Genomic DNA, 26,575 nt, shown 5'->3' with positions numbered 1-26,575 from the left:
AGGGTAAGAATAAGGTTGTGATAGTAGTGGGATTTTAATTTACCAAACATTGACTGGGACTGCCATAGTGTTAAAGGTTTGGATAGGGAAGAATATGTTGAATATGTTCAAGAAAATTTTCTTTATCAATATGTAAATATTCCAACTAGAGCAAGAGCAAAACTTGACCTTCTCCTGGGAAATAAGGCAGGGCAAGTGAGTGAAGTGTTAGTAGGGGAACACTTTGGGACTAATGATCATAATACTATTCATTTTAAAATAGTTACAGAAAAGGATAAGTCTTCCATAGAAGATAAAGTTCTTTCTTGGAGTAAGGCAAATTTTAAGAGTATGAAACAAGAACTTTCAAAAGTTGATTGGAGTAGATTGTTTGTGGGTAAAAGGATGACTGATAAGTAGGAGGCCTTCAAAAGTGTGATAATGAGAATTCAGAGGCATTATGTTCCTATTAGAGTGAAAGGCATGGCTGGTAAGATGAGGCAACAATGGATGAATGAAGATTGAGGTTCTAGTCAAGAATAAGAAAGAAACATAGATGTAGGCAACTGGGATCAAATGAATCTCCAAGAGTATAAAGAGTGCATTCCTAAGGAGGAAATCAGGAAAGCAAAGAGGGATATGAGGTAACCTCAGCAGATAAGGTTACAGATAATCCAAAAAGATTCTACAAATACATCGAGAGGAACTAGACAGAGAGTCAGGCCCCTTAAAGATCATCGAAATCATCTTTATGTTGAATCTCAAGAGATGGGAGAGATAGTGAATGAATATTTTGTCTGTTTTTACTGTTGAGAAAGAAATGGAGGCTAGAGAGCTCTGGGAAATAAATATTGATATTTCACATTACAGAAGAGGAAATATGGAGGTCTTAGAAAATATAAAGATGAACACATTTTCAAAACCTGATCGAGTGCATCCCAGCACTTTGTGGGAAATTAGGGAGGCGATTACAGGGCCTCTTGCAGAAATATTTCTCATCTATAAATATGGGTGAAGTACGGGAGGACTGGAGGGTGGCTAAGTGTTGCTGCAAGGAGATGCCTAAAAGCTGTAGACTGACGAGTCTGACATTAGTGGTGGATAACTTGTTGGTATTCTGAAAGGAGAACACCTCTGGGACACCCGGACCAACCAACCCAACCACCCCACAGCCCAACACTTTAACTCCCCCTCCCACTCCACCAAGGACATGCAGGTCCTTGGACTCCTCCATCTCCAGACCATGGCAACACGACGGTTGGAGGAAGAGCGCCTCATCTTCTGCCTGGGAACCCTCCAACCACAAGGGATGAACTCAGATTTCTCCAGTTTCCTCATTTCCCCCCCCCCCCCCTTGTTTCAGTCAAATCCCTCAAACTCAGCACCGCCTTCTTAACCTGCAATCATCTTCCTGACCTCTCCGCCCCCACCCCATTCCGGCCTATCACCCTCACCTTGACCTCCCTCCACCTATCGCATTTCCAAAGCCCCTCCCGCAAGTCCCTCCTCCCTACCTTTTATCTTAGCCTGCTGGACACACTTTCCTCATTCCTGAAGAAGGGCTTATGCCCGAAACGTCGATTCTCCTGTTCCTTGGATGCTGCCTGACCTGCGCTTTTCCAGCAACACATTTTCAGGTATTCTGAAAGGTAGGATTTACATATATTTGGAGAGGCAATGACTGATTAGGAATAGTCAGCATGGTTTATTGCAAATGAAATTGTCTCACAAATTTGATTTGAGTTTTTTAATGAAGTAACCAAAAAGATTGATGAGGACAGGATTGTTGTTTGCTTGGACTTTAGTAAAGCCTATGGCAAGGTTCTGCATGGTAGATTAATTAAGTTAGATCACATGGGATTCAGGGTTCGCTTATCAATTGGATATAAAATTGACTTGATGGTAGGAGACAGAGGGTGGTGGTGGAGGGTTGTTTTTCGGACTGGAAGCCTTTGACCAGTGGTGTTCCACAGAGTTCGGTGCTGGGTCCACTTTTGTTTGTCATTTATATAAATGATTTGGATTAGAATAGGAGGCATGGTTAGTAAATTTGCCGATGACACCAAAATCGCTGATGTAGTAGACAATGAAGAAGGTTATCTAAGATTACAAAGAGATCTTGATCAGTTGGATCAGTGGGCTGAAAAGTGGCAGATGGAGTTTCATTTGGATAAATGTGAGGTATTAGATTTTGGTAATACAAACAACAAGACTTCTACAACTAAAGGCAGGACCCTGAGTAATGTTGTAGAACGGAGAGACCTAGAGGTTCAGATACATAATTCTTTGAAATTTGCATCACATTAGACACAGTGATTAGGAAGGTGCTTAGTACGCTTGCCTTCATTGTTCAGACCTTTGAGTATAGGAGTTGGGATGATTTGTTGAGGTTGTACAGGATGCTGGTGAAGCCTCTTCTGGAGTAGTGTCCAGTTCTCATCACCCTGTTATAGGAAGGATATTATCAAACTGGAGAAGGTTCAGAAAAAATTTACCAGCAGGGTGCTGGGAATAGAGAGTTTGAAAACAGACTGGAAAGTCTTGGACTTTTTTCACTGGAGCATCAGAGATTGAGACGTGACCTTATTGAGATTTATAAAATTATAAGGGACATAGATAAGGTGAATAGCAAGGGTCTTTTCCCTAGGGTAGGGGAGTTCAAATCTGGGGGCAAATTTTTAAGGTGAGAGGAGAAAGATTTAAAAAGGACATGAGGGACAATGTTTTTACACAGAGTAGTTCGTTTGTGCCATGAACTGCCAGAGAAAGTGGTGGATGCAGGTACTTTTGCAAGTTTAAAAAACATTTGGATAAGTTCACAAATAGGAAATGTTTGGAAGGTTATGAGCCAAGCGCAGGCAGGCAGGACTAGTTTATTTTGGGAACGTGGTCATTGTGGACTGGTTGGACCGAAGGGTCTGATTCCATGCTATACGAATCATTCACTGTGTGGGAAAAGTTGTCTTTCATGTCCCTTTTAAATATTTCTCTCCTCATCTTAAAAATATGCCCTCTAGTTTTGAACTCCTTTACCCTAGGGAAAAGACCTTCGCTATTCACCCTATCCAGATCCCTCATGATTTTATAAACGTCCATAAGGTCATTCATCATCCTTCTATGCTCTAGTGAAAAACATCCCAGCCAATCCTTATAACTCAAGCCCTCCAGTCCTTAGAAATGTTTTCTGCACCTATAAATCACAAACAATAGTGGACCCAGCACTATTTCCTGCAGAACATTGCTGGTCACAGTCTTCCAGTCCAAAAAAGAACCCTCCGCTACCATTCTCTGTCTCCTACTGTCAAGCCCTGCCCAAATCCCATGTGATCTAATTTTACTGATCAGTCAATCATGCAGAACCTTATCAAAGGCTTTACTAAAGTCCATGTGGACAACATCTATTGCTCTGACCTCATCTATCTATCATTTTGGTTACATCCTCCAAAATCTCAGACATGTTTGAGAGACGTGATTTCCCATGCATAAAGCCATTGCTAACAATCTATAATCAGTCCTTGCATCTCCAAATTTATGTAAATTCAATTTTCAAAATCCCCTCTAACCTTCTTTGGGAGGATTTGCTGATGTTGTTGGAAGGAATTTAACCGGTTCAACAGGGCAGGGTACACAATATGTTAATTTCATAGTGACTCAGAATATCTGAGCAAAGGAATCTAGGCAGAGGTGTTCAGCCATGTTTTGCCTTAAGAAAGTAGGGTGAGAGGGGGCCCTTCAATGTAAGAGATGAAAGAAAGGTATGGACATGTGGAATTGTGATGTTGCTGCCATCACAGAGCCATGGCTGAAGGAAGGACAAGACTCACAACTTAAATTTTCAGACAGAAAAGGGTAAGGTGTAAGAGAGGAGGTGGTGTTGCTTTATTAATCAAGGAGTCAGCAACTGCAATAAGGAGGGATGATATCTCGGAAGTGCCATCAAATGAGACTTTGTGGATAGATAGTAGAAACCAAAAGGGGGCAGACACACTGTTTGGAGTACTGTATATTATAAGCCTTGAAACTCACCAGACGAGAGGAGCACATATATAGTCAATTCACTAAGCTGTGTAAATAGTAGGGTGGTTAGTTTAGGGGATTTCAACTACCTCATTAATTAGGATAACCATAGCATAAAGAGTTTGGAGGGTTCAAATCCTCCAAGGTCCATTCAAGAACAGCGCAGTGCTGTGCCCAATTCTGGGGAACTAAGCTGGACTGGTGTTTTCATGTGGCATAGGGGATGCACTTTAGTGATAGTGACCACAACATCATATATTTTAAGAAAAAGAGGGTCTGTAAAAATGTTTTTAATTGGGTTAAGACAGTTTTTATTAAAATAAGGCAGAATCTGGCCAAAGTAGATTTGGAAAAATACTTGAAGGTAAATCTGTGACAGAACAGAGGGAAGTGTTCAAATGGCAGTTGGGGAGAGTTCAGGCCCAATATGTTCCCTTTAGTCTGAATTGTAGCAATGTGGAGAACGTGGCTGTCTTGGAATTTCAGAACTGGATAAATAGGCAAAAAGAGGCTTTTAAAAGGTCAAAAAGAAGCAAATCAATGGAGCCCTAATGGAATTGAGAAATTGTCCTTAAGCAATTTGGACAGCAAAGATGGTGCATGAAAAACAGTGGAGGGCAAGATTGTGGAGAATCCCAAAATATTACATAAGTAAATCAAAGGGAAGAGAAGAACCAGGGAAAGTGAGGAACTTATTAGGGACCCTGAAGGAAATTTGTGCATGGAGCAGAAGGATATTGGTAGTGTGTTAAATGAGTACTTCGCATCTTTCTTCACTCAGGAGGAAGAGGACATAGGTATAGAACTAAGAACAGCATAATACAGGCCCTTTGGCCTTTGATGTTGTGTCGACCTTTTATCCTACTCTAAGATCAACTCACCTAATGAGTTTTGAGAAGATTTGTAGCTCAGGTTGAGGTTCTGGATGTAGGTTTGCTCACTGAGCTGGAAGATTCATTTTCAGAAGTTTCGTCCCCATACTAGGTAACATCTTCAGTGAGCCCATTTTACTGTCATCCATGTGCCTACCCAAGAGTCGCTCAAATGTGCCTAATGTATCTGACTCTACCACCACTGTTGGCAGTGCATTCCACGCACCCAGTGTAAAGGCTGACATCCCCCTAAACCTTCCTCCAATCACCTTAAAATTATGCCCCCTTGTCATAGCCATTTCCACCATGGGAAAGTCTCTGGCTATCCATTCTCTCTATACCTCTCATCATTTTGTACATCTCTATCAAGTCACCTCTCACCCTTCCTTCACTCCAATGAGAAAAACCTCAGCTCCCTCAACCTTTCTTCATAAGACATGCCCTCCAGTCCAGGCAGCATCCTGGTAAATCTCCTTTGCATCCTCTTGAAAGCTTCCGCATCCTTCTATAATGAGGTGACCAGAACTGAACATAATATTCCAAGTGTGGTCTGCTCCATAGACCTGCAGCATAACCTTATGGCTCTTAAACTCAATCCCCCTGCTAATGAAAGCCAACACACAACTCTATCAAGTTGGGTGGCAACTTTGAGTGATCTATGGACATAGACCCCAAGATCCATCTGTTCCTCCACACTGCCAAGAATTCGGCTTTTAACCCTGCATCCTGCATTCAAATTTGACCTTCCGAAATGAATCACTTCACACTTTTCCAGGTTGAACTCCATCTGCTACTTATCAGCCCAGTTCTGCATCCTGTCAATGTCCTGTTGCAAGCTACAACAACCCTCCACATTATCCACAACTCCACCAACCTTTGTGTCATTGGCAAATTTACTAACCCATCCTTCCACTTCCTCATCCAAGTCATTTCTAAAAAACACAAAGAACAGAGATCCCAGAAGAGATCCTGTAGAACACCACTAGTCATCGAGCTCCAGGCTACCACCACCCTCTTCTTTCGGTCAGCCAATTCTGTTTCCAGACATCCAGGAAGATGAATTGAGGTTCTCGAGCACATTTACATAAGGAATGAGGAAGTATTAGAGATGTTGGTAGATGTAAAAGTGGATAAATCCCAGATCTGGATCGGTTGTATCCCAGGCTGCTTGGGAGTTGAGGGAGGAAATTGCAAGGGCCCTCACCCAAATTTCTAATTTCTCTCTGGCCACAGGGGAGGTGCCAGAAGACTGGAGTACAGTTAATTCAAGAAGGGTAAAGATGATAAACCAGGGAATTACAGGCCATCGAGTATTATATCAGAAGGGAAATTGTACGAGAAATTTCTAAAGGTGAGAATCAATCTCCATTTAGAGAAGCAAGGTTTGGTGGAGGATAATCAGCATTGTTTTATCAGAGGGTGGTCATGTTGAACAAATCTGGTGAAACTTTGCGGAAGTGACCAATTGTGTAGGAGAGAGTAAAGGAGGTAAAAACAAATGGAAGAGAGAGTAACTTGGCACATTGGCTCAGTGGCAGGAAACAGAGGGTGACAGTTATTTTACTGGAGGCAATGCAGTTTATAAGTAATAATTTAGAGTACTAAATCAATGGCAAGATGTTAGGAAGCATGGAGGAACACACGGAGCTTGGGATGTTTGTCTAAAATCCCGAAAGGCAGGGCAGGTTAACAGGGTAGTATGATTGAGGCATAGATTATATAAGCAGGGAGGTTATATTGGAGTTGTACAGGACTTTGATTGGGCCACAGCTGTAACACTGTGCAGTTATGGTCACCAAACCATAGGAAGGATCTGATTGTATTAAAGGAGATGCAGAGGAAATTTACCAGGATGTTGCTCAGAGAGGGTGGATAAGCTCAGGTTTTCTTCTTTGGAGCAGGGAAGGTTAATCATAGAATCTGTGGAAGCAGGCCATTTGGTCCATCAAGTCCACACCAACCTTCTGACCCACCCCTCTACCCTATCCCTGTAACCCCACATGCCCCTGGACACAATGGGCAATTTAGCATAGCCAGTTCACCTAACAGGAGCATCTGGAGGAAACCCACGCAGACAGTGGGAGAACGTCCAAACAGATAGTCGCCCAAGGATGAAATGAATCAAACTGGTGTCCTTGGCACTGAGCTACCCTAATATAGTTTCCCAAATAGCTGTGTTGATGGCTAGTATATTAGATAATATTAATATAGGATGTTTGTAGTTCCTTAGAATATCACAAATATTTAATACTTATGGTAACTGTTTACTATTTAGCATAATTTGTATAAAAGTAGATGCCTTTTTAATGCATGTTTCAGCTTCCTGTGAAGTTAACCTAATTCAGAAAATTATATAGAACTCACTTTTGACAAATTTCCTTCAGTTACAACTTCCTGTTTTATCAAAAAAACTATTTACACATTTATTCAAGTCAGTCACTCCAGCCACTGTATTTATTGTTTTAATAGTTACAGATGAACAAGTTCACTCCATATACAATTACCAGTACAGTTTTTACAGATCGTATTACAATACATCACTGCTATTTGTTTATTTACAAAGCACTTATGTACATAAAAATCTTCCAATTCAGTGCAATGTCATTTTTTTTACAATTTACAAAATAAGATGTAATGTAGTTACTCAGATAAATTAATAAATTCTGCAGTTATTAATGATTTAATTTAATAAAAAAAATATTTTTCAACCATTATATCTATAACAGACTTGTAAGAACACAATACAGCAGTAGATTGCACTACCGGCCCTTATTTCAGGGCTGTGGCTGAAAGGATGGTTTAAAATATTAATTTCTCACACAATCACTCAGGCTTTTTTGTTTTCAACTCTTGGAGAACATAAAAAGAGGAACAGTTATAGAGACAATGTAAAATTGTTGCTTTTGTTCTAATCATAATGCGCACCTGTGTTTGTCAAGATATTTAAAAATGCATGACATAGTTAAGTGCTTGATCACTGCTTCAGTGGTATTGTGTAGAGAAAGTATGGCTAGATTGTTTTAGAATACCAAGCAATGAGGTACTGCATTTAGCCATCACTTTTAGAATTAGTTACACAGACTGTAACTGCGCAAAGGAACCATCGGTTCCAAATTATGTTACATTGTATTTGCCAATGTTCCCGTTTAATAGAGCTTAATTAGTAGTCTTTATATGAACGAACACACACACACACATACACATATATATTTAAGACCATCTGAAGTAGCCGTAGGATTTTGCTGGATATCAATAAAAATCACATTGGGTGGGAATTGCAATGACCTTTGAAGGTAAAACACTGTTCAATAATAGTACCTAGCTCTGGATATCAAATGTTTGTTCCAGTTTTGAATATAGTAAAATAGATCACAAATCATCTGTTTCTGCTAAGTTATTTTTATGATGCCAAAGAAAACAGTTCTGCTTTAAAATGCTTCTAGGTTTATGGACATTTTGTAGCTCAAGTAATGATATGAATTTAAAAATCCAAATAAATATTAAAAGTGAAAAAAAAAATCCTGTGCCCAAAGTACTTGTAATATAATATCAATTAAACAAATCATATAGCAAACAGCAGTGCTGTAAATGCAGGTGAAGTTTAAATACAACACTCTCAAACCTTCTAAATCAGGTTTCTTTAGTTTTAGCCAAGCCAGAAAAAACCTGAAGATAGTTTGCTCCAAATTCATCATAAATGTGAATTATTAAAATAAAAAGTGTAGCTTAACCTAATTATTTCTATGTTTAAGGAACGTGTAAATCAACCAAACAGAAGTGAGGAAGATTCAAGAAACACAACTCAACTTTGTATTACCTTTTTAAATTCTTGAATGCATTCAGTTCAGTTCACTCTCACTTGGGTGAAGAGATTTAAATAATCATGGCACATATTTTGTAACTTCTCAGAATTTTACATTGAACAAAAAGACTAATTCTGAAACATTTACACAGGTTTTAAAATATTGATTTTTCTACAACTATATAACATTAAAAATACAAGCTAAAGTCATTGTTAAAAAGATAACAAATGCAAATTGTGTTTCATGAACCATCACTTCAAATTCACTAGGGGAAAATATAGTCTAATCAGTTAATGATAACTCTGTTAGAGTTAAAATGCTGTAGCCCATGTTTTAGGAAGTTTAAATTTCTGGCATGCTACCATTCTGGTCTCGTCAACACAATGCATGAAACTCATAGTTTAAGAAAAGGAGGTAGCAGATCATATTGGCTACTGATACGTTGCAATTAACAACTGGAAAATCAGTATTACCATCTGTATTCAACTTCTACATTTTTTCCTTATGCTTCATAATCACATAGAATTTATTTGCAGAAGCAGTACATTTTGAGCAGAAATCCTGTCCAACCCTGAAATTCTCATCTGGAGTGTTTTGTTGCCCAGTCATTCTGAAATCTCATGGCATTTTGAAAATGGAAAAACACATTCACTGCAGAATACAGTACTTTCTATAATCAGATTCAAAATCTTCATCCATACTGCTCGTGTCTGCCATCTTCTTGCCTTCTGTCTTTGGCAGGAACTGTGCATAGTTCACACCTTGTTGTTCATAGAAAAGTATGTAGGCTGAATCAGTATCAATTTCATCAGGACGCACCTCCTGGAATGGAGAAAGAAAAAAAAAATTAGGTTCATAGTATATTGTTAGAGGAATTACAAGAGAAGGGTTAGGGGTAATAAACCAGGATATCATTTTCAGATAAGAAATAAAAAAATCATAAAACAAAAATATGATCTAATGTATGTACACAGTATTTAATCAATCAAGATTGTGGTCACTGAAGGAAAGAGGAAATCAGAACATTCTGTGCAGACGTTTCTCACCACTTCCACTATAGACTGAACTAGTCATTTCTGGATAAAACATCTATTCACTGTCAGAAAACCTTTTTATTCATCGTCTTACCCATAACTTTTAGGCGAATTGTGATTAAATTGGAGCAATCCTCTTTTGCTCATATCTTCACTTTATCATTCCTCTGAAGTCCATTCACTATCTTGGTTGCCATCTTTTGTTTAAGCTGCTACTAAAAGCTTTTTCCTTTGAGCCAAAAGAAACATGAATGCCCACATCAATTACACCAAGGGCATATTTAGAAATTCTGGTCCAATTTTGCCCTGCCCTCCAGCTACTACAGAAACCAGTAGTTCTTGTATTTCACACTTTAAAAGGCCCAACTATTCAATATTTCAATGGTTTGTGTTTTTTCGTCATTCCCAATATGTTCTAAACTCCATTTCTTAAACTTAACCCAAGCAACCCATAAACATAACCATCCATCTGTCAGAGTTACACAAGATGATTTTTTTTCTCTGAGCTGCAGCCATTCTTTAAGCTGTAGTGCCCCCCTCCAACAGCCTTATCACATCTATGCAATGTAATGAGGATATCTGTTTATCGCACTCCCCAGGAATTCCACACCTCCCCACTGAGTGAGAAAGAAAAATGATTCCCTTCTAATCTTCCTGCCAATTACTTTAAACCTATGTGCCTTAGTTATTGACTGCTCTGCTATGGGAAGTAGGACCTTACTATCCACTCTATCCAGTCCTCGATTTTTAGTAATTTCAATTAATTCTTTACTCAATGTCTTTTCCGATGAAAACAACAAACACTCCAATCGTTCCATGTAGTTAAAATTTTCATTCCGGATATCTTTTTAAAAAACCTTTATAATCTTTATCAGCATTTTTTGTTTACTCCTTGACTACCTACATTTTAAATTTATTTTTCTGTGTACAATTGTGAGAAGTACCATAGAAATGGAAGTCACTGAGTTAGCTAAGTATGGCATATTTTGGACATGCCATAGAATATACACTGTACCAGAATGATTATGTTCAATTTACACAAGTTGTATATTTTCATAATGAAAAGGATAAAACTGCGGCATTAACATACCTTACAGCTGCTATCGTTGTAGCAGTACCACTTTTCATTGGGGTTTTTGGCATATGTGACATAATGGCCTCCTCCCAAAATTCCTGAATGGCACTAGATGAATAAAGCAAATTATTTTGTTAACAAATAACATTGGACTACTTTTGATTTATTACACGCAGTCTTTTAAAAACAATTATTTATAGGATGAGGTCATCACTGGTTAGGCTAGCATTTATTGCCCATCCCTAATTACCCAGAGAACAGTTAAGAATCAACCATATTGCTGTGGGTCTGGAGTCACATGTAGGCCAGATGAGGTAAGGATGGCAGATTATTCCACCATGGGTCATGGCAGAGTTCAAACCGAGGTCCCCAGAACATTACTTGGGTTTCTGGATTAACAGTCCTGCTCCTCGGATGCTGCCTGAACTGCTGTGCTTTTCCAGCACCACTCTAATCTAGAATCTGGTTTCCTTGTTTTTATCTAGTTAACAGTCCAGCAATAATCACCACCTTTCTCTTCTCTAATTGCAAATAATTTACAGAAGATAATCAGCAATATTTATGTACATAAAAAGAAGTAATTTATAAAATGACAGCCACAGAAAACAGTAAAAAGACTCAAGTAGATTTTGGAAAAAAATCTGTTGCATTTTCATTTAATTTTTACTATCTTTTTGTTAAAAATCAAATATGTCCATTGGAAAATTTATTTTGTTTCTCAGATCTAAAGAAACTCTGTAGAAGACAGAAGATGAATAAAGATGAAAATAGGCTGGTTTATATTCCTTAATAACTGTTCAGACTGTCATCCAAAATTTATGGTGGACACCCAAAGATGGTTTCAGAAGAGTCACCACCTGAGATAAAACGGATATCTTGTTACTTTTCTAAAAGGGCTAAGTGTACCAAAAATACATTTCAGTGCTGTATTTAGTGATTCATGAGAACTATCAGCTTATAGCATCATAACCGTAAATGTTTTCCAATTACTTGTTTGGTTGGGTGTAACATTTAGAGTCTTGGTGAAACCATATTTTGTGGAAGCTTTTCATCTTACATTCTTCTGAGTAATTATCACCTCTTAAATAGAGAAGCCATTTGTTTAAGTTGTAAGCACGACACTGTAATATGGATACACCAACGTCATTCTGCAGATTAATGGTTACTTTGATTTCACAAACTAATGAATGGACATAAGGTCATCACTTTTGGCCTAAAACATGCTCTGTTTACCTCAGACTACTTTGGAAGGGCAAGACGCTTCAAACATTAGCAGTTTCATGCAACTAGAGTACAGGAACAACATGATTGGTATTCACCACTAACAGGATGTTGCCGTCAAGCTAAAAGACATTCTGCCTGTTCCACAAATGACAACATGATACATGAATTTAAGTACTAGTGTGATGCTAGGTATCACATTAACTCACCATTGTCTTACCAGACCATAGGGCGATGCTCTCATTAGATAGAAAAGTACAGCACAGAACAGGCCCTTTGGCCCACGATGTTGTGCCGAGATTTAATCCTAATGTAAAATATAGTAACAACCTACGCACCCCTCAATTCACTGCTATCCATGTGCATGTCCAGCAGTCGCTTAAATGTCCCCAATGACTCTGCTTCCACCACCACCGCTGGTAACGCATTCCATGCATTCACAACTCTCTGTGTAAAACACCTATCTCTGACGTCTCCTTTATTCCTTCCTCCTAATATCTTCAAACTATGACTTCTCGTACCAGTCAATCCTGCCCTGGGGAAAAGTCTCTGGCTATTGACTCTGTCTATTCTTCTCATTATTTTGTACACCTCTATTAGGTCTCCTCTCTTCCTCCTTCTCTCCAGAGAGAAAAGTCCGAGCCTATTCAACCTTTCTTCATAAGGCAAGCCCTCCAGTCCAGGCAGCATCCTGGTAAACCTTCTTTGCACCCTCTCCAAATCCTCTGTATCTTTCCTATAGTAGGGCGACCAGAACTGGACACAATATTCCAAATGTGGCCTCACCAGGGACTTGTAGAACTGCAGCAAAACCTCTTAAACTCGATCCCTCTGTTAATGAAAGCCAAAACACTATATGATTTCTTAACAACCCTATCCACTTGAGTGACAACTTTGAGGGATCTATGTACTTGCACACCCAGATCCCTCTGTTCCTCCACACTGCCAAGAATCCTGTCTTTAATCCTATATTCAGCATTCGAGTTTGACCTTCTAAAATGCATCACTTTGCATTTACCAAGGTTGGACTCCACCTGCCATTTCTCAGCCCAGCTCTGCATTCTGTCTATGTTGCGCTGCAGCCTGCAATAGCCCTCTATACTAACGACGACACCTCCAACCTTTGTGTCATCTGCAAATTTACGAACCCACCCCTCAACCTCTTCATCCAAGTCATTTATAAAAACTACAAAGAACAGAGGCCCAAGTACAGAGCCCTGCGGGACCCTACTCAACACTGTCCTCCAGACAGAATACTTTCCATCTACAACCACTCTCTGCCTTGTCAGCCAAGCAATTCTGAATCCAGATAGCCAAATCTCCCTGTATCCCATACTTCCTGACTTTATGGATGAGCCTACCATAGGGAACCCTATCAAATGCCTTGCTGAAATCCATATACCCATTGGTATATTTCCATTGGTAGGAGAGACTAGGCCAAGGACACAGCTGTAGAGTAAAGGGAAGACCTTTTAGAATGGAGGTAAGGAGAAATGTCTTCACCCAGAGAGTGGTGAATCTTTGGAATTCATTGCCACAGAAGGCTCTGGAGGCCAGAATATTGAGTATATTTAAGACTGAGATAGATTGGTTCTAGATTGTCAAGGATTACAGGGATTACAGGGAGAAAGTGGGAGAATAGGGTTGGGAAACTTATCAGCCATGGTTGAAAGGCAGGGCAGACTCGATGGGCTGAATGGTCTAATTTCTGCTCCTATGTCTTATGGTTTTTATGAAAAAGCATTAACAATGTCTTTTATTCTGCAAAAAACACAAGTGTTTTAACGAGAATTAACTTTTAATGGACTCTGTTTACTACAGTGGTACACCAGGCTCAGACTTAGATTTGTGTTATAACATGTATTCAAAATCTGCAGAACACTGATTATGCAATTTTAACTTTGCTAATGACATCAAACATTAATGACATAATGCATTGAAGTTTGGATCTCAAAATGAAAGAAATTAAGTACAACTGGATTTTGCATAGTGTGTGTAGTCAAGACCAACAAACATCTTTCAATGTGAATGTGCAGTTACACAAGTACACAAAGCACTAGTGAGTAGATCAGTAGTGACAGATAAGTGATTTGGAGATGATTGCTGATTATTCCTCAAAAGTTTCAAGTACAGTATGAGGAAGATGCAGTCAAAGGAAGCAGGGACCTGGGCTGTACTACTTCAACTGTTCAGTACAAAGTTAGAAATGTGGTAATAAGGTTATTTAAATTTTAATAAGCTCTCAGTTAGAATATGGTTAGCCATTCTAATCTTCACATCACAAAGATGACATTCTGGATCCTCAGGCAGAATGATCAATGGCCTAATAATAATTTGTATTTATATCATGCTTTTAAAGCAAAAGTATTCTGACCCTTCACAGCAGCTTTTATCAAATAATTTTTGACACTGAGCCATGTTAGGAATTATTGTAGCAGAAGGACATAAAGGTGAGTTCTTGGAGCATCTTAAGCAGTAAGGGGCAATGGAAAAGTGAAGACATTTAAGGAGGAAATTTCACAGGTTAGGACATTAGCAGCAGAATGCATTCAATTGTGTCTTCTGTTGAGTTTGCTAGAAAGCAAACTTGTTTATGGATTTTAAAATAGAATTTATTGATTATTGCACATTAATAGACTGCATAGAATTGATAGCTTATTCAAATTGAGAAATCAAAGTATAGTTGGAAATTTACTTTTCTAAGAAGCACTCAATCTATGGAACAGGATTCCAGAGGTAGTAATTAAATTGAATTCTTGCCGTTCAAGGCAACAATTCTGGTCACAGTTTTTTAAAAAAAGTGATTACTTTTGATGTGTGAGAGAGACACTAGTGATAGATGAATCCTGAATTAACTTAAGAGTTTTAATTAATGAGTTCTTCAAGGTTGTATGCAGACAGTCAGGATGAATACATGGCTGAGTCCATCAAAATAGAAAGTTAGCACACAAGGGTTTAATGGCTATTCCTGACCTATGGAAATAACTGAATTTTCAGCCTTCAATCTGTGGTAATTTAAACTGGCTTTTGATATCATGAGGGTAAATAGAGTGATGTTACAGATTGAGCATGAGGGGCTGAGAGTTCAATTTCTCCTAGTTTAAGATGCACTAAATGGGAGTGGGGTGAGGCCAGAAGAGGAAAAGTGAACAAACATCCTGCTCGTGCAGTTCTGTGCACTTCCCTGTGTTGAATTAAAAGGAGCAAATATGATGTTCTGTGGACAACCTGTCTGAATGAGGTTCATCCGGAAAATAGGAACATGAATTAAAATTAGGCCTGACTATGATTATTTTCTAGGTTATTAAGATACATACATATTTTTGCTTCTAGTTATAATTGATTCATTTCTTTAAGATGGTTCATTAGGATCAAATACCATTTTTTTCATTCCTAAAAAATAGCCTGGCAGATTTATCATCTCAGAATACAGATATATTTAACTAGATCTAGACACTAGGGATAAAATCATTCAAATACAAGCATCTTGTGGTTTCATTTGAACCTTTAAAAATAACAAGGGCTCTCAAGTCAGAACAAATAATTACATTTTTAAATCTGTCATTTTTATTTTGAAGAATTTCTTAGCATCCCTGGTCCAATTTGGAAAGTCTATCTTAACAACTTGGATGAGGCAGAGGGAAAGATGTAAAAAAGAACTTGATGAATTATCAACAAGCCACTATGTAAAGATTAACATGCCAGAAATGTTTATCTAATCCGTTATTTTTAATAGGCACTGATGCTATTTAAATAGTTAAGCATGCATTCCTATCAAACCAAGGTCATTATCAAATGCTTTTGGAAGTTCCAATTGGTACTGATGATGACATTGTCAGATTTTTGTCAGGAATAATATAGATTGATCAGTAAAGCCATTAATCAGCCTGTCAGTAGATTCACAAGTGGAAGTTAATTGGTGTGGACATCATTGGTAACTTTCAACAGAAAACCTGAGAAAACTTTACTATGAACTGACAGTTAGCACTGAATAGTCCCAGTGAAGATCAAAAAAAATGTGAAAGTAGTCAGTACACATGTCTGCTTTCAAGGAGATCACCTCAATGAATTATTGAGTGAGTTAACAATAGAAAAGAATGAAGTTGAATTCTTCATAAATTGTGGAATTTTCAGTTCATTTCATGAACAAATGTGCTTGGAGAATAGAAAATTCGTAAGTCAATGATTTTGGTTGAATTCCTATAGATTAATTTACTGTTAAAATTACAATATAGTTAAAATTAAAACCTGTAGAATTTTAGTCAGAAGAGTTTAAAAAGTTTATTAATATTGGAATGTTTATCAGACAACTAAAGAGCTTATTCTGCAACAGATTATAAAAATAGTGTACTTACAGAAATTGCATATAAATTATATAGAGGCTTCAAATGGAGTGGAACTCTTTGGTCATCTGCAGTTACGTCTTCATTCTTATGACTTTCACATTCTCCGTTACTATTGCAATTTCTAAATCCATTCTGTGGCTTATTGTGACACACTCCATTGACCAAAATCAATTCATTGTCCTGAGCTGTTACAACCTCGTGCATTATCCCCTCATTGTCTCCTCCACAGCAGTTTGCCTTATCAGTGACATCCACCATTTGGTCGAAATGAGCATTTCTGACATTCTTCATCTCCAATATTTGATCTATATCACAGTTATTCTCCTTGCTGCTGTCCAGATTTTCTTTACTGTTTGACAGCTTATTCTTGCCAAGTTGCGGTAAGCGAAGTCGACCTCTGTTTTTTCCTTGTTTAGGGCTATTGGTAGGGCTATTGCTTTTGCTTGATGAGTTATGATTTTTTCTTCCTGAAGGTGGAGACGCTGCAATTAAAGATAAATACTGAAAAATAACAATTTTTCTCCATAATATTTGCTTGATTATCGAAAACGTATCTTATAATAGAAGTATATATTTACTGTAACATTGACTAGATTAATCTACAAAAATTAATTTAGATTGTCATGAAAGTTGGAAATGGCAGTGACTCAGGTTTTAAAAAAAAAACTCCTAATTAAATCATCGCCATCAACTTATTTTACACTGCGTCACAAACATCCAAATGTAATCCAAATTGAATTTTAAGTACTAGATATCTGGAATTAAGACACAAAAGCTATAAATTAAGTACCTTTTAAATTCAAAATACTCATGTTTATACCAGCTTGTGGTTCAGAGCCACCAGTCCCCATTCCCTGGGAGTTTCCCAAATCGGATTTCTTCGGTTCCATTTGTGTAATCTGCTGTTCAGTACGTGTTAAATACCGTGGCACCAAAAATGCACTGGGGTCGAAACCTTCACGAGGAAATTTAACAATCTTCTGCGATTTAATCCAACGGCCATTAACAAATTGAAATCTTTTCAGGTGAATTATCTTAAAACAAAGCAAACCAGAAGTATAGTTATTACCAAGTTAATGTACAAAACACAAGTGACCTGTTTTTGACATGTAAATGCCAGATGATATCTGCCCTAGTCACTTCTAAAATTCTTCATTGTAACTTAGTTTTGCATGTTTTACAAAATCTTAGCAATAAATGTATTGAGTCTTTCAATACTAACATGGTCATTCTAAAAGATGAGAGACTTAAACAATTCAGGTCTTTTTAAATATATCATTTCAGTTGCATCACACTAAACTTTTCCTATAAATTCTGTGTCTTACGATCTTATAGTCCACAACCACCCGATGAAGGAGCAGTGTTCCGACAACTAGTGTTTCCAAATAAACCTCTTGGATTATAACCTGGTGTTGTGAGATTTTAAAAATTTTGTACACCCCAATCCAACACCGGCACCTCCAAATCATAATAAACTCTCCTCTTTAATTTCTATACAGAATGGAGTTGGAGGTAAGATAATTAGCATGTTACATGAATAAGGTCCACATGAAGCACATAGCTAGGGAAATGAGCTTTGGAGGGAATAGCCCAAAGGTGGCCATTATAGGATTACATTAAAGGTTCTCCTTGCACTTGGATTGTAATCAATTGTGGAAAGTTTTAGGCAAAATTGAAAGATGAATATAGTTTTAATGGAAGGAAGAATCTCCAATGTAATCCTCACCAAAACAGTGATTGCAATGGTTATAAGTTATCTGGGTGAAAAAGGTAAAAACAAAACCATGTCATCAGAGCTCAGATGGGAGAGATAGGATATAATTGTGGTGGTTTATTTTTGATTGTTTGTCTGGAAGAACTTTTTTTGTAGTTTTATGGTGTCAGCTGCCTAAACCAATTAGGTTTGTTTATGACAGTAAAACCTTAAAACTTTAACTTTGTAAGATCAATCAAGTTGGTCAATGGGATTCAAATACCTTCTTTAAAGTTATCGGTGTCTAGGAGACAAGACAGTTTTCTAGTTATCAATTAAAATCAAGTGGCTTTTAAGCCCAGTACCAGAATTGGTGGAAGTCTCCAGAGATCAAGCTTCTTTGTTGCCAGGCGATGGGTCTTACATTTTGAACAATAATAGAGCTCGTCCTCCCCTAACTCTTCTTCACTAGTGAATGCCCGAAGACAGCTGTCTAAATTAATGGGCTCTGCTTGAGCTCGCCGACTCTCCTCGACACTTTCATGCTCTTCACAGATCTAGACATGTAGAACAATTAAAACGGATGGTGATCAATTATAGTCTTTGCAATAACTTTGCATTGTACAGTACACCACAGAATTGTCCATTTGATTATTCTGGCAGGATCATTTTTATGTTCACAATAACATTGGGTGAATTTGTTATTTAGAGTACTAGAAAAGCTTTAAAATCAAGAAAATAGGAGTAACACTGTAGTAACATTATCCAATGAATTTAGTGAAATATTACCCTTTCCTGTGATGTTTGATAACGAAGATGTAGAGCAGTTGGATCCCAGTCAATGGCTATGTAAGCATTTCCAACAGCAGCTCGTTCATCAGAACAGTCAATCTTGCATCCTCTGCAAAATCTACATCAGAACAAAAGTGCTGTTCAGGATGAAATGTTACCTCAATTGGCAAAATACAGTTATCCCAAAAAGTATTTTTCCACACATCTTGTATTTTATCACTGAAGAGACTGGAACCTGGACAGAATTGGAAGGTAAGCAATTTATGATCTTCACCAACAATATTCTATGGTGAAATAAAAAGAGTAAAGAAGTACAATTGACTTTAGAATACATCCAGTTTGTCCAATAGTAAGCAAGGGATCTTGCCTCTGGATTGATAAGTTATGGACCAAGTAGATGTCAGCCAAGGCTGTGATGTAAAACAAAATTGTTTGTGGGCACACAATGATGCACTTTTAAACGTATAATAATCTTTTTCTAAAATCAGAGTCTGTAATAAACTCTAAGTCTTGCAAGTTCTTCATTACTATTGAAAAGAGCAATTAGCAGAGTAAAAAGGACTTTTGTTACCTGTACCATGAACACCATGAACATGTGTTTCCATCTTTATGAACAACTCGAAGAGTGAATGGATACTGATAACCCATACTGTCATCACTAGAATACAAACACAATGTACAGTATTAGTCTGGAAAACAACGTATGATGCAATGCACTGAAAGATTTGTTTGCACATTACATAGTAGAATATAAAGTTACAAATATTTAACTCAACAGCAAGATTGCTATAGTCAAGGCAAGGCAGTGAAAATCAGACACATTTATTATTGTGCATGGCTAGTTTTTTATCCACTTGTGGATCACGAGCATTGCTGGCTGGGTCAGCATTTATTGCCCATCCCAGCTGCTCGTGAAGGTGACTTTTTGAACTGCTGCAGTCATGGGAACAAAGAACAAGAGTAGGGCACTCGGTACTTCAGTCCTGCTCTGCCATTCAATAAAATCATGGCTGATCTGATTTTAACCTCAACTTTACATTCCTGCATATCCTCAATCTTTCATCCTCCTGCTAATTAAGAATCTGCCAATCTGTACTTTGAAAATATTTAATGATTCTGCATCCACTGCCTTTTGATGAATGGAATTCATCCTCAATGAAAAACAAACATTCTTCCACATTTCAGTTCAAAATGCCCTGTTATTCTTAACAATGACCCCTAGTTTTAGAATCACTCAAAGGAGGAAACATGCTTTCGATATCCAGCCAATCTAGTCCCCTCAGCATCTTAGATGTTTCAATTAATTCACCTCTGACTCTTCTAAACTCCAGAAAGTACATGCATAGCCTGTTTAACTTTCTTCATAAGGCAATCTACTATTTCCAGGTATTAGTCGAGTAAGCCTTCAATGAACTGCTTCCAACGTAATAACATCTTCCCATAAGTTCTCTATACTGTACATAGCTCTTAAGGTGTGTTCTCATCAATGCCCTATGAAACTGAAGCATAACTTCTTTACATTTACATTGTTTCTCTCGTGATAAATAATCAACCCACAATGCCATTAGGAAGCGAAATCCATGATTTTGGACACTGAGGAACAGCAAGGTATTTCCTAGTCAGGATGGCGTGGAGGTGAATTTGTGGCGTGGAGGTGAATTTGTGGGTAATATTGTTAACCTTGTCCTTATAGATAGCAGTGGTAGTGGGTTTGGAAAGTGCTGTCTAAGGATCTTTGGTAGATTTCTAGAGTGCATCTTGTAGATAACACAAACATGTTGCTTCTGAGTGTCAGTGGTAGAGGGAGTGGATGTTTATCGATGTGGTGGCAATCAAGAAGGCTGCTCTGCCCTGAATGTTGTCAAACTTTAGTGTTGTTGGAACAGCACTCATCCAGGTAACTGGGGAATATTCATCACACTCCTGACTTTGGCTTGTAGATGGTGGACTGGTTTTAGGAAGTCAGGTGGTAACTTACTGCAGTATACCTAGTCTCTGCTGTGTTCTTACAGCCACTGTATTTAAATGATTAGTCCAGTTGAGTTTCTGGTCAGTAGTAACCCCCAGGTTGTTGAGAATGGGAGATTCAGTGATGGTAACACCATTGAATGTCAAGTAGCAATGGGTTGGATTGTCATTGCTTGTGATGTGTGTGGCACATTACAGCCACTAATTGCCACTTTTCAGCCTAGGCCTGAATATTGTCTGGGTCTTGCTGCATTTGGACATAGATTGCTGAAGCAACTTGAGGTGTTGTAAATGATGGTAAACATTGTGTAATCAATAGTGAACATCCCCACTTCTGACCTTATGATGGAAAGAAGGTCATTGATGAAGCAGCTGAAAATGGTTGGGCCTGGGACATTAGCCTGAGGAGTTCCTGCACAAATGTCCTGAAGCTGAGATGATTGACCTTCAACAAACACAACCAGCTTCCTATGTGTCAGGTATGACACTAACCATCAGACAGCTTGCCCCGGATACCCATTGATTCCAGTTCTGCTCGGCTCCATAATGCCGCACTCCATCAACTGTTAGAATTCTTCTTGTAGATTCCGATATAATCAGAAGAACATATGAAGGACTAAAATTGTTGTGTCACCTCACTGCCCAAGTTATAAGATGTTGCAAGGCCTTAGGCAGTTTCCACAAAACTTTCATGGGTACCAGCTGTTGCCCTGCATCCAGTGGGCCTTCTAAGCTGCACATTGGTACACAACTTTAATTCCTATGTAGGTCAAACACAAAGTTGGCTCCTTTAGGATACTGAATGTGTAACTGCTCAACAAAAAATGCAATTTAGGGCTGAGATATGATAAGAAGTTTAGAAAGAACATAAGTTGTGCCATTCCATCTCCTCCACATTTAGTTAGCACTGTATGCTACAATATAATATTGTCTGTTGCTGACAATAATATAACTATGTTACATAATGGGAAGGGTAACTGATGTACACTTCAGTCCAGAACCTAGAGTTCCAGAGAAATTGTTGTGAGAAAGAAATCATATTTTCACTAACCAGTCTTGAGCGTGGTTACTTGCTTCCTGAGGTGGCAGAGGGCTGGCAAGTCGTGAAACCTGTATCCATACAGAATCATAGAGGTCCTTCTTGCGAGTATGTACAGTGCAGGGTACAATAAGTGGCATGCCAAATAAGCTGGGGCGATTTTTCTGTGAGGACAGAAAATACAATTCTGTCCGCATCTGTACAAAAGAAAAATATTTGAAGTAAAATCCATAATGCTTATATAAATGATCAAAAGGATTCCAAAGTATGACTGGTAATTTTTATTTTACAAGAAGAAGTCTCAATGTTTTATCAAAAATGCATAATTAATATAAATAGTACAAACATTCCATTAATGCTGGGCTGTGATCCCTGATAGTCAGTCAGGCTAATGGTAAAAATAATTGGCTTTGCATCAGTGGCCCATTTGATTGCCACCTCACCCTTAATCATTCACATTCTTCACCACTGACACAAAGAGGCAGCACTACATACACCATCTACAAGATGTACTGCAGCAACTCACTAAAGCTGCTTTGACAGCACATTCCAAACGCAACACATCTACCACCTGGAAGAACGAGAGAGCAGATGCATGGAAATACAATCACCTGCAAGCTCCTGTAAGTCACACACCATCCTAACTATATTATCTCTCCTGCCCTGTGGCTGGATCAAATTCCCTTGCAAATAGCACAGCAGTAGTTCCAAAAGGTTGCTTGCCACCATTGTGAGTGTTGGATTAGTAGCGTAATGGATAATGGGTCTGACTGTGGATAAGATGATTGAAGGTTTGTTTCCTACCTGGCTCATGCACAACATACAGCTTTTCCACCATTGCGAATTGGCAGATGTCTGCCACCTGCTGCCTTGATATATTCCCAAGAGCTGCATGAATAGGTCAGTGAGTTTGGGGCGGCATGGTGGCTCAGTGATTAGCACTGCTGCCTCACAGTGCCAGGGACCTGGGTTCGATTCTAGCCTTGGACAACTGTCTGTGTTGAGTTTGCACATTCTGCCCATGTCTGCATGGGTTTGCTCTGGTTTCCTCCCACAATCCAAAAGTTGTGCAGGTTAGATGAATTGGCCAGGCTAAATTGCCCATAGTGTAGGTTAGGTGCAATAGTCAGGCGTAAATGTAGAGTAATAGGATAGAGGAATGGATCTGGGTGGGTTACACTTTGGAGGGTCAGTATGAACTTCTTGGACCAAATGGCCTATTTCCACACCATAGAGAATCTATGAATTATGAACCATTTTCTTGGGGTAACGAAGGACAGCCAATAAATGTTGGTGTAGTTAATGACATTCATGGCCAGACATTTCTGATAAGAAAGACTGCAGATCATGAAATGTCAGTGATTTTCTAATGCCATTTGATTTTTGGAAGTAAAGGTGTCACATTTACGTGGTGGGCGGCACGGTGGCACAGTGGTTAGCACTGCTGCCTCACAGCGCCAGAGACCCGGGTTCAATTCCCGCCTCAGGCGACCGACTGTGTGGAGTTTGCACATTCTCCCTGTGTCTGCGTGGGTTTCCTCTGGGTGCTCCAGTTTCCTCCCACACTCCAAAAAATGTGCAGGTTAGGTGAATTGGCCACGCTAAATTGCCTGTAGTGTTAGGTGCAGGGGTAAGTGTAGGGGAATGGGTCTGGGTGGGTGCGCTTCGGCGGGTCGGTGTGGACTTGTTGGGCCGAAGGGCCTGTTTCCACACTGTAAGTAATCTAATCTAATCTAATCTCGAGTGTTTGTGAAGTTCCATTTTTCAAAGCAAATGGAGAGTATCAAATCATACTCTGCTTGTTTCTTACAAATAGTGGATAGACTTCAAGTAGTCAGAGGATGGTTTACTCATCTCAGAATTCCCAGCCTCTAACTTGCATTGTTAGCCACTGTATTTCTATGGCCGCTCGGAGTTCAGCTTCCAGTCAATGGTAAGTTGAAAGTGTTGATGGAGTCATAGAGTCTCACAGCACGGAAAGAGACTCTTTGGTCCAACTTGTTTATGCCAACCAGACATCCCAATCTGACCTAGTTCCATTTACCAGTATTTGGCCCATATCCATCTAAACCCTTCCTACTTACATACTCACCCAGGTGCCTTTTAAAATATTTTAAATTGTACCTGCCTCTACTACATCCTCTGGCAGCTTGTGCCATACATGCATCAGCCTCTGTGAAAAAATTGCCCCTCAGGTCTCTTTTAGATCTTTCCCATCTCAACTTTAACTTATGCCGTCTAGTTTTGGACTCCCCTCCCCTGGGGAAAAGATCTTAACTATTCACCCTATCCATGCCCCTCGTGATTTCATAAACCTCTCTCAAGCAATCCCTCAGTCTCTGATGCTTCAGGGAAAAAAAAGCCCCAAGCTATCCAACCTCTTGTACATCTTTTCTGCACTCTCTCAAGTTTAACAATATCCTTCCAATAGAAGGGCATCAGGGGAGGTGTTGCCTGTCCCTAACTGCCCTTACATTGAGTGAATTGCTTGGTTATTTCAGAGGGCAGTTAAGAATCAACCAAATTGCTGTGGGACTGGAGTCACATGGAGACCAGACCAGGTAGAGATGGCAGATTTTCTTCCCTAAAGGACATTAGTGAACCAGATGGTCATACTGGAGTTGAAATGTTAACTCTGTCCCCTTTCCACAGATGCTGCCAGATGTGCTGGGTTTCTACAGCACTCTGTCTTTGTATTTCAGATCTCAAACACTTTGTTTTTATTTGGATGATGGATGGGTTTTTACATCCAGTTACAATAGTTGTCATAATGTCAATGGACCAGCTTTATATACCAGAATTGTCATCGTATTTAACTTCCACCAGCTACTGGGGTAAGATTTGAACGCATGTCCCCGGGGCATTAACCCGGGCTTCCAGATAAAAAGACCAGTAACATTACAACTAGGTTTTTTTCCTTTTTTTTGTTCATGAGGGTCAACTGGCTAGGCTAGCATTTATCGCCTCCCCATAATTTTTGTGGAAAAGGTGGTGATGAGCTGCCTCCTTCAACTGCTGCAATTCATATCGTGCCGATTTACCAGGATTGGAGGGTTTGAGCTATCAGGAGAGGCTGAATAGGCTGGGCCTGTTTTCCCTGGAGAGGAGGCTGAGGGTGACCTTCATTTTCAAATCAAGAAGGGCATGGATAAGGTCAATCACCAAGGTCTTTTCCCCAAGGTAGGGGAGTCTTAAACATTCACTCTAGAGGGTCCAAGTTTAAGATGAGAGGGTAAAGATTTAAAAGGGACTCGAGGGGCAACGTTTTCACTCGTGTGGTGCATGTATGGAATGAACTGCCAGAGGTGGTGGTGGTGGAGGCAGTTTAAAAGGCAGGTGGATGGGTACATGAATACTAAAGGTTTAGAAGAATGTGGTTCAAATGCTGGCAAATGAACAGTTTAGGACATCTGGTCGGCAAGGATGAGTTGCAGCGAAAGGTCTGTTTCCATGCTGCATAGTTCTATGACGAGAATTGTACACAGTATTCCAAAAGTGGCCTAACCAATATTTTGTACAGTTGCAACATGACATCCCAACTCCTATACTCAATGTTCTGACCATCTCAATCACACTTTCACCACTGTTACATTCTGTGTCTTTGGCTCTGGGCACCCTCATCATTTTCCCCCTCTGTCTACAATATAAAAATCATCATTTTTCAGCCCCTTTCAGTTCTAAGAGTCATATCAGACTCTAGACATTAATTGTTTCTCTTTCCACACAAGTTTCCTGATTTGCTGACTTCCTCCAGCACACTCTGTCTGGACGACTGTATCTATGCTGCCTTTAGATCCCATGCCTGCATAGTGAGAGCTGGCAGCTTGGTGTCAGGAAAAAGCTCAGCCCATGGGGCCTGATGGAAGTTGTAGTTCTCACATATGCTCAGCAGCGATTGGTGGCCAACAGCCAGGGGTTTGAATGTCAGCATGGGGGAGCCCCCCTCCCCCCAGTGGGAGGAATTACCTGTGTAGATGGTGGGGATTCTGCAATGGTAATGCCATTAAATATCAAAAGGAGATGGTTAAGTTCTCTCTTGTTGGAGATGGCCATTACCTGGCATTTGTGGGGTAAAAATGTTACTTGACATTTATCAACTGTAGCTTGGACAGCATCCAGGTGTTGCTGCGTATGAACACTGACTATTTCAGCATCTCAAGAGTTGTGAATAATATTCAACAGTGCAATCGTCAGTAAATACCTTCACTTTTGATCTTATGATAGAGGGAAGGACATGGATGAATCAACTGAAGTTGGTTATGCCTAAAACACTACCCTGAGTTTAATTTTCAATTCCATTTTAAACAGTAGCTCTGCTTTGAGGTATTATCTTACCATTTTTCTGTGAACTGCAATAATATATCCTATGAAAGGGCTATCAGTAACTGCTGGCAAATGTCCATTAGGCAGTCCATTAGAGAGATTCTTCTCAATCTCAGTTGGCACAACTGTACTAGGAATTCCATTGGGAATAAGATTAGGTTTCATTGGATTTGCACTTGAAGACTGGTTATGCTTTCCATTAGTTAATGGCACCTTGGAGGAATCTAACAAAAGATACACGGTTCAATAAATTGAGAGTGATACATTAAAATAACTGGATTCAAACATTCTTTTCTTTCTATAAAACAGAAAACAATTAAAAATGGGGTCATCTGTAAGACAGAAGTCAAATAAATCCAAAATGATTTCATTCTCTGAAGGATTAACTGCTTCTATTTTATGATTACAGCTGA

The 26,575-nt window shown here is 39.0% G+C and overlaps 1 protein-coding gene across 4 annotated transcripts in view; it reads right to left on the bottom strand.

Moving 5' to 3' along the window:
- Positions 1-7,303: 7,303 nt before the first annotated feature.
- The window catches only part of usp32 (ubiquitin specific peptidase 32), a 214,057-nt gene continuing 194,785 nt past the window's right edge, over positions 7,304-26,575 (bottom strand). For 3 of the 4 annotated variants that reach the window (XM_043718523.2, XM_043718524.2, XM_043718522.2), the window contains 9 exons: positions 26,175-26,386; positions 21,852-22,036; positions 19,404-19,490; positions 18,830-18,950; positions 18,406-18,597; positions 17,138-17,381; positions 16,357-16,829; positions 10,796-10,888; positions 7,304-9,493 (listed from right to left, as the gene is read on the bottom strand). In XM_043718523.2, coding sequence (XP_043574458.1) covers positions 9,320-9,493; positions 10,796-10,888; positions 16,357-16,829; positions 17,138-17,381; positions 18,406-18,597; positions 18,830-18,950; positions 19,404-19,490; positions 21,852-22,036; positions 26,175-26,386 — 1,781 coding nt within the window. In that variant the 3' untranslated portion in view covers positions 7,304-9,319. The remainder of the gene's footprint in view (positions 9,494-10,795; positions 10,889-16,356; positions 16,830-17,137; positions 17,382-18,405; positions 18,598-18,829; positions 18,951-19,403; positions 19,491-21,851; positions 22,037-26,174; positions 26,387-26,575) is intronic. The other variant, XM_087977391.1, reaches the window with a different exon arrangement.

This window comes from Chiloscyllium plagiosum, unplaced genomic scaffold (genome assembly GCF_037043375.1).
Source record: "Chiloscyllium plagiosum isolate Xiang-an unplaced genomic scaffold, Cpla_swu_hap1 HiC_scaffold_31, whole genome shotgun sequence".
NCBI lineage: Eukaryota > Metazoa > Chordata > Chondrichthyes > Orectolobiformes > Hemiscylliidae > Chiloscyllium > Chiloscyllium plagiosum.
This window is presented reverse-complemented; position numbering and strand designations above follow the sequence as displayed.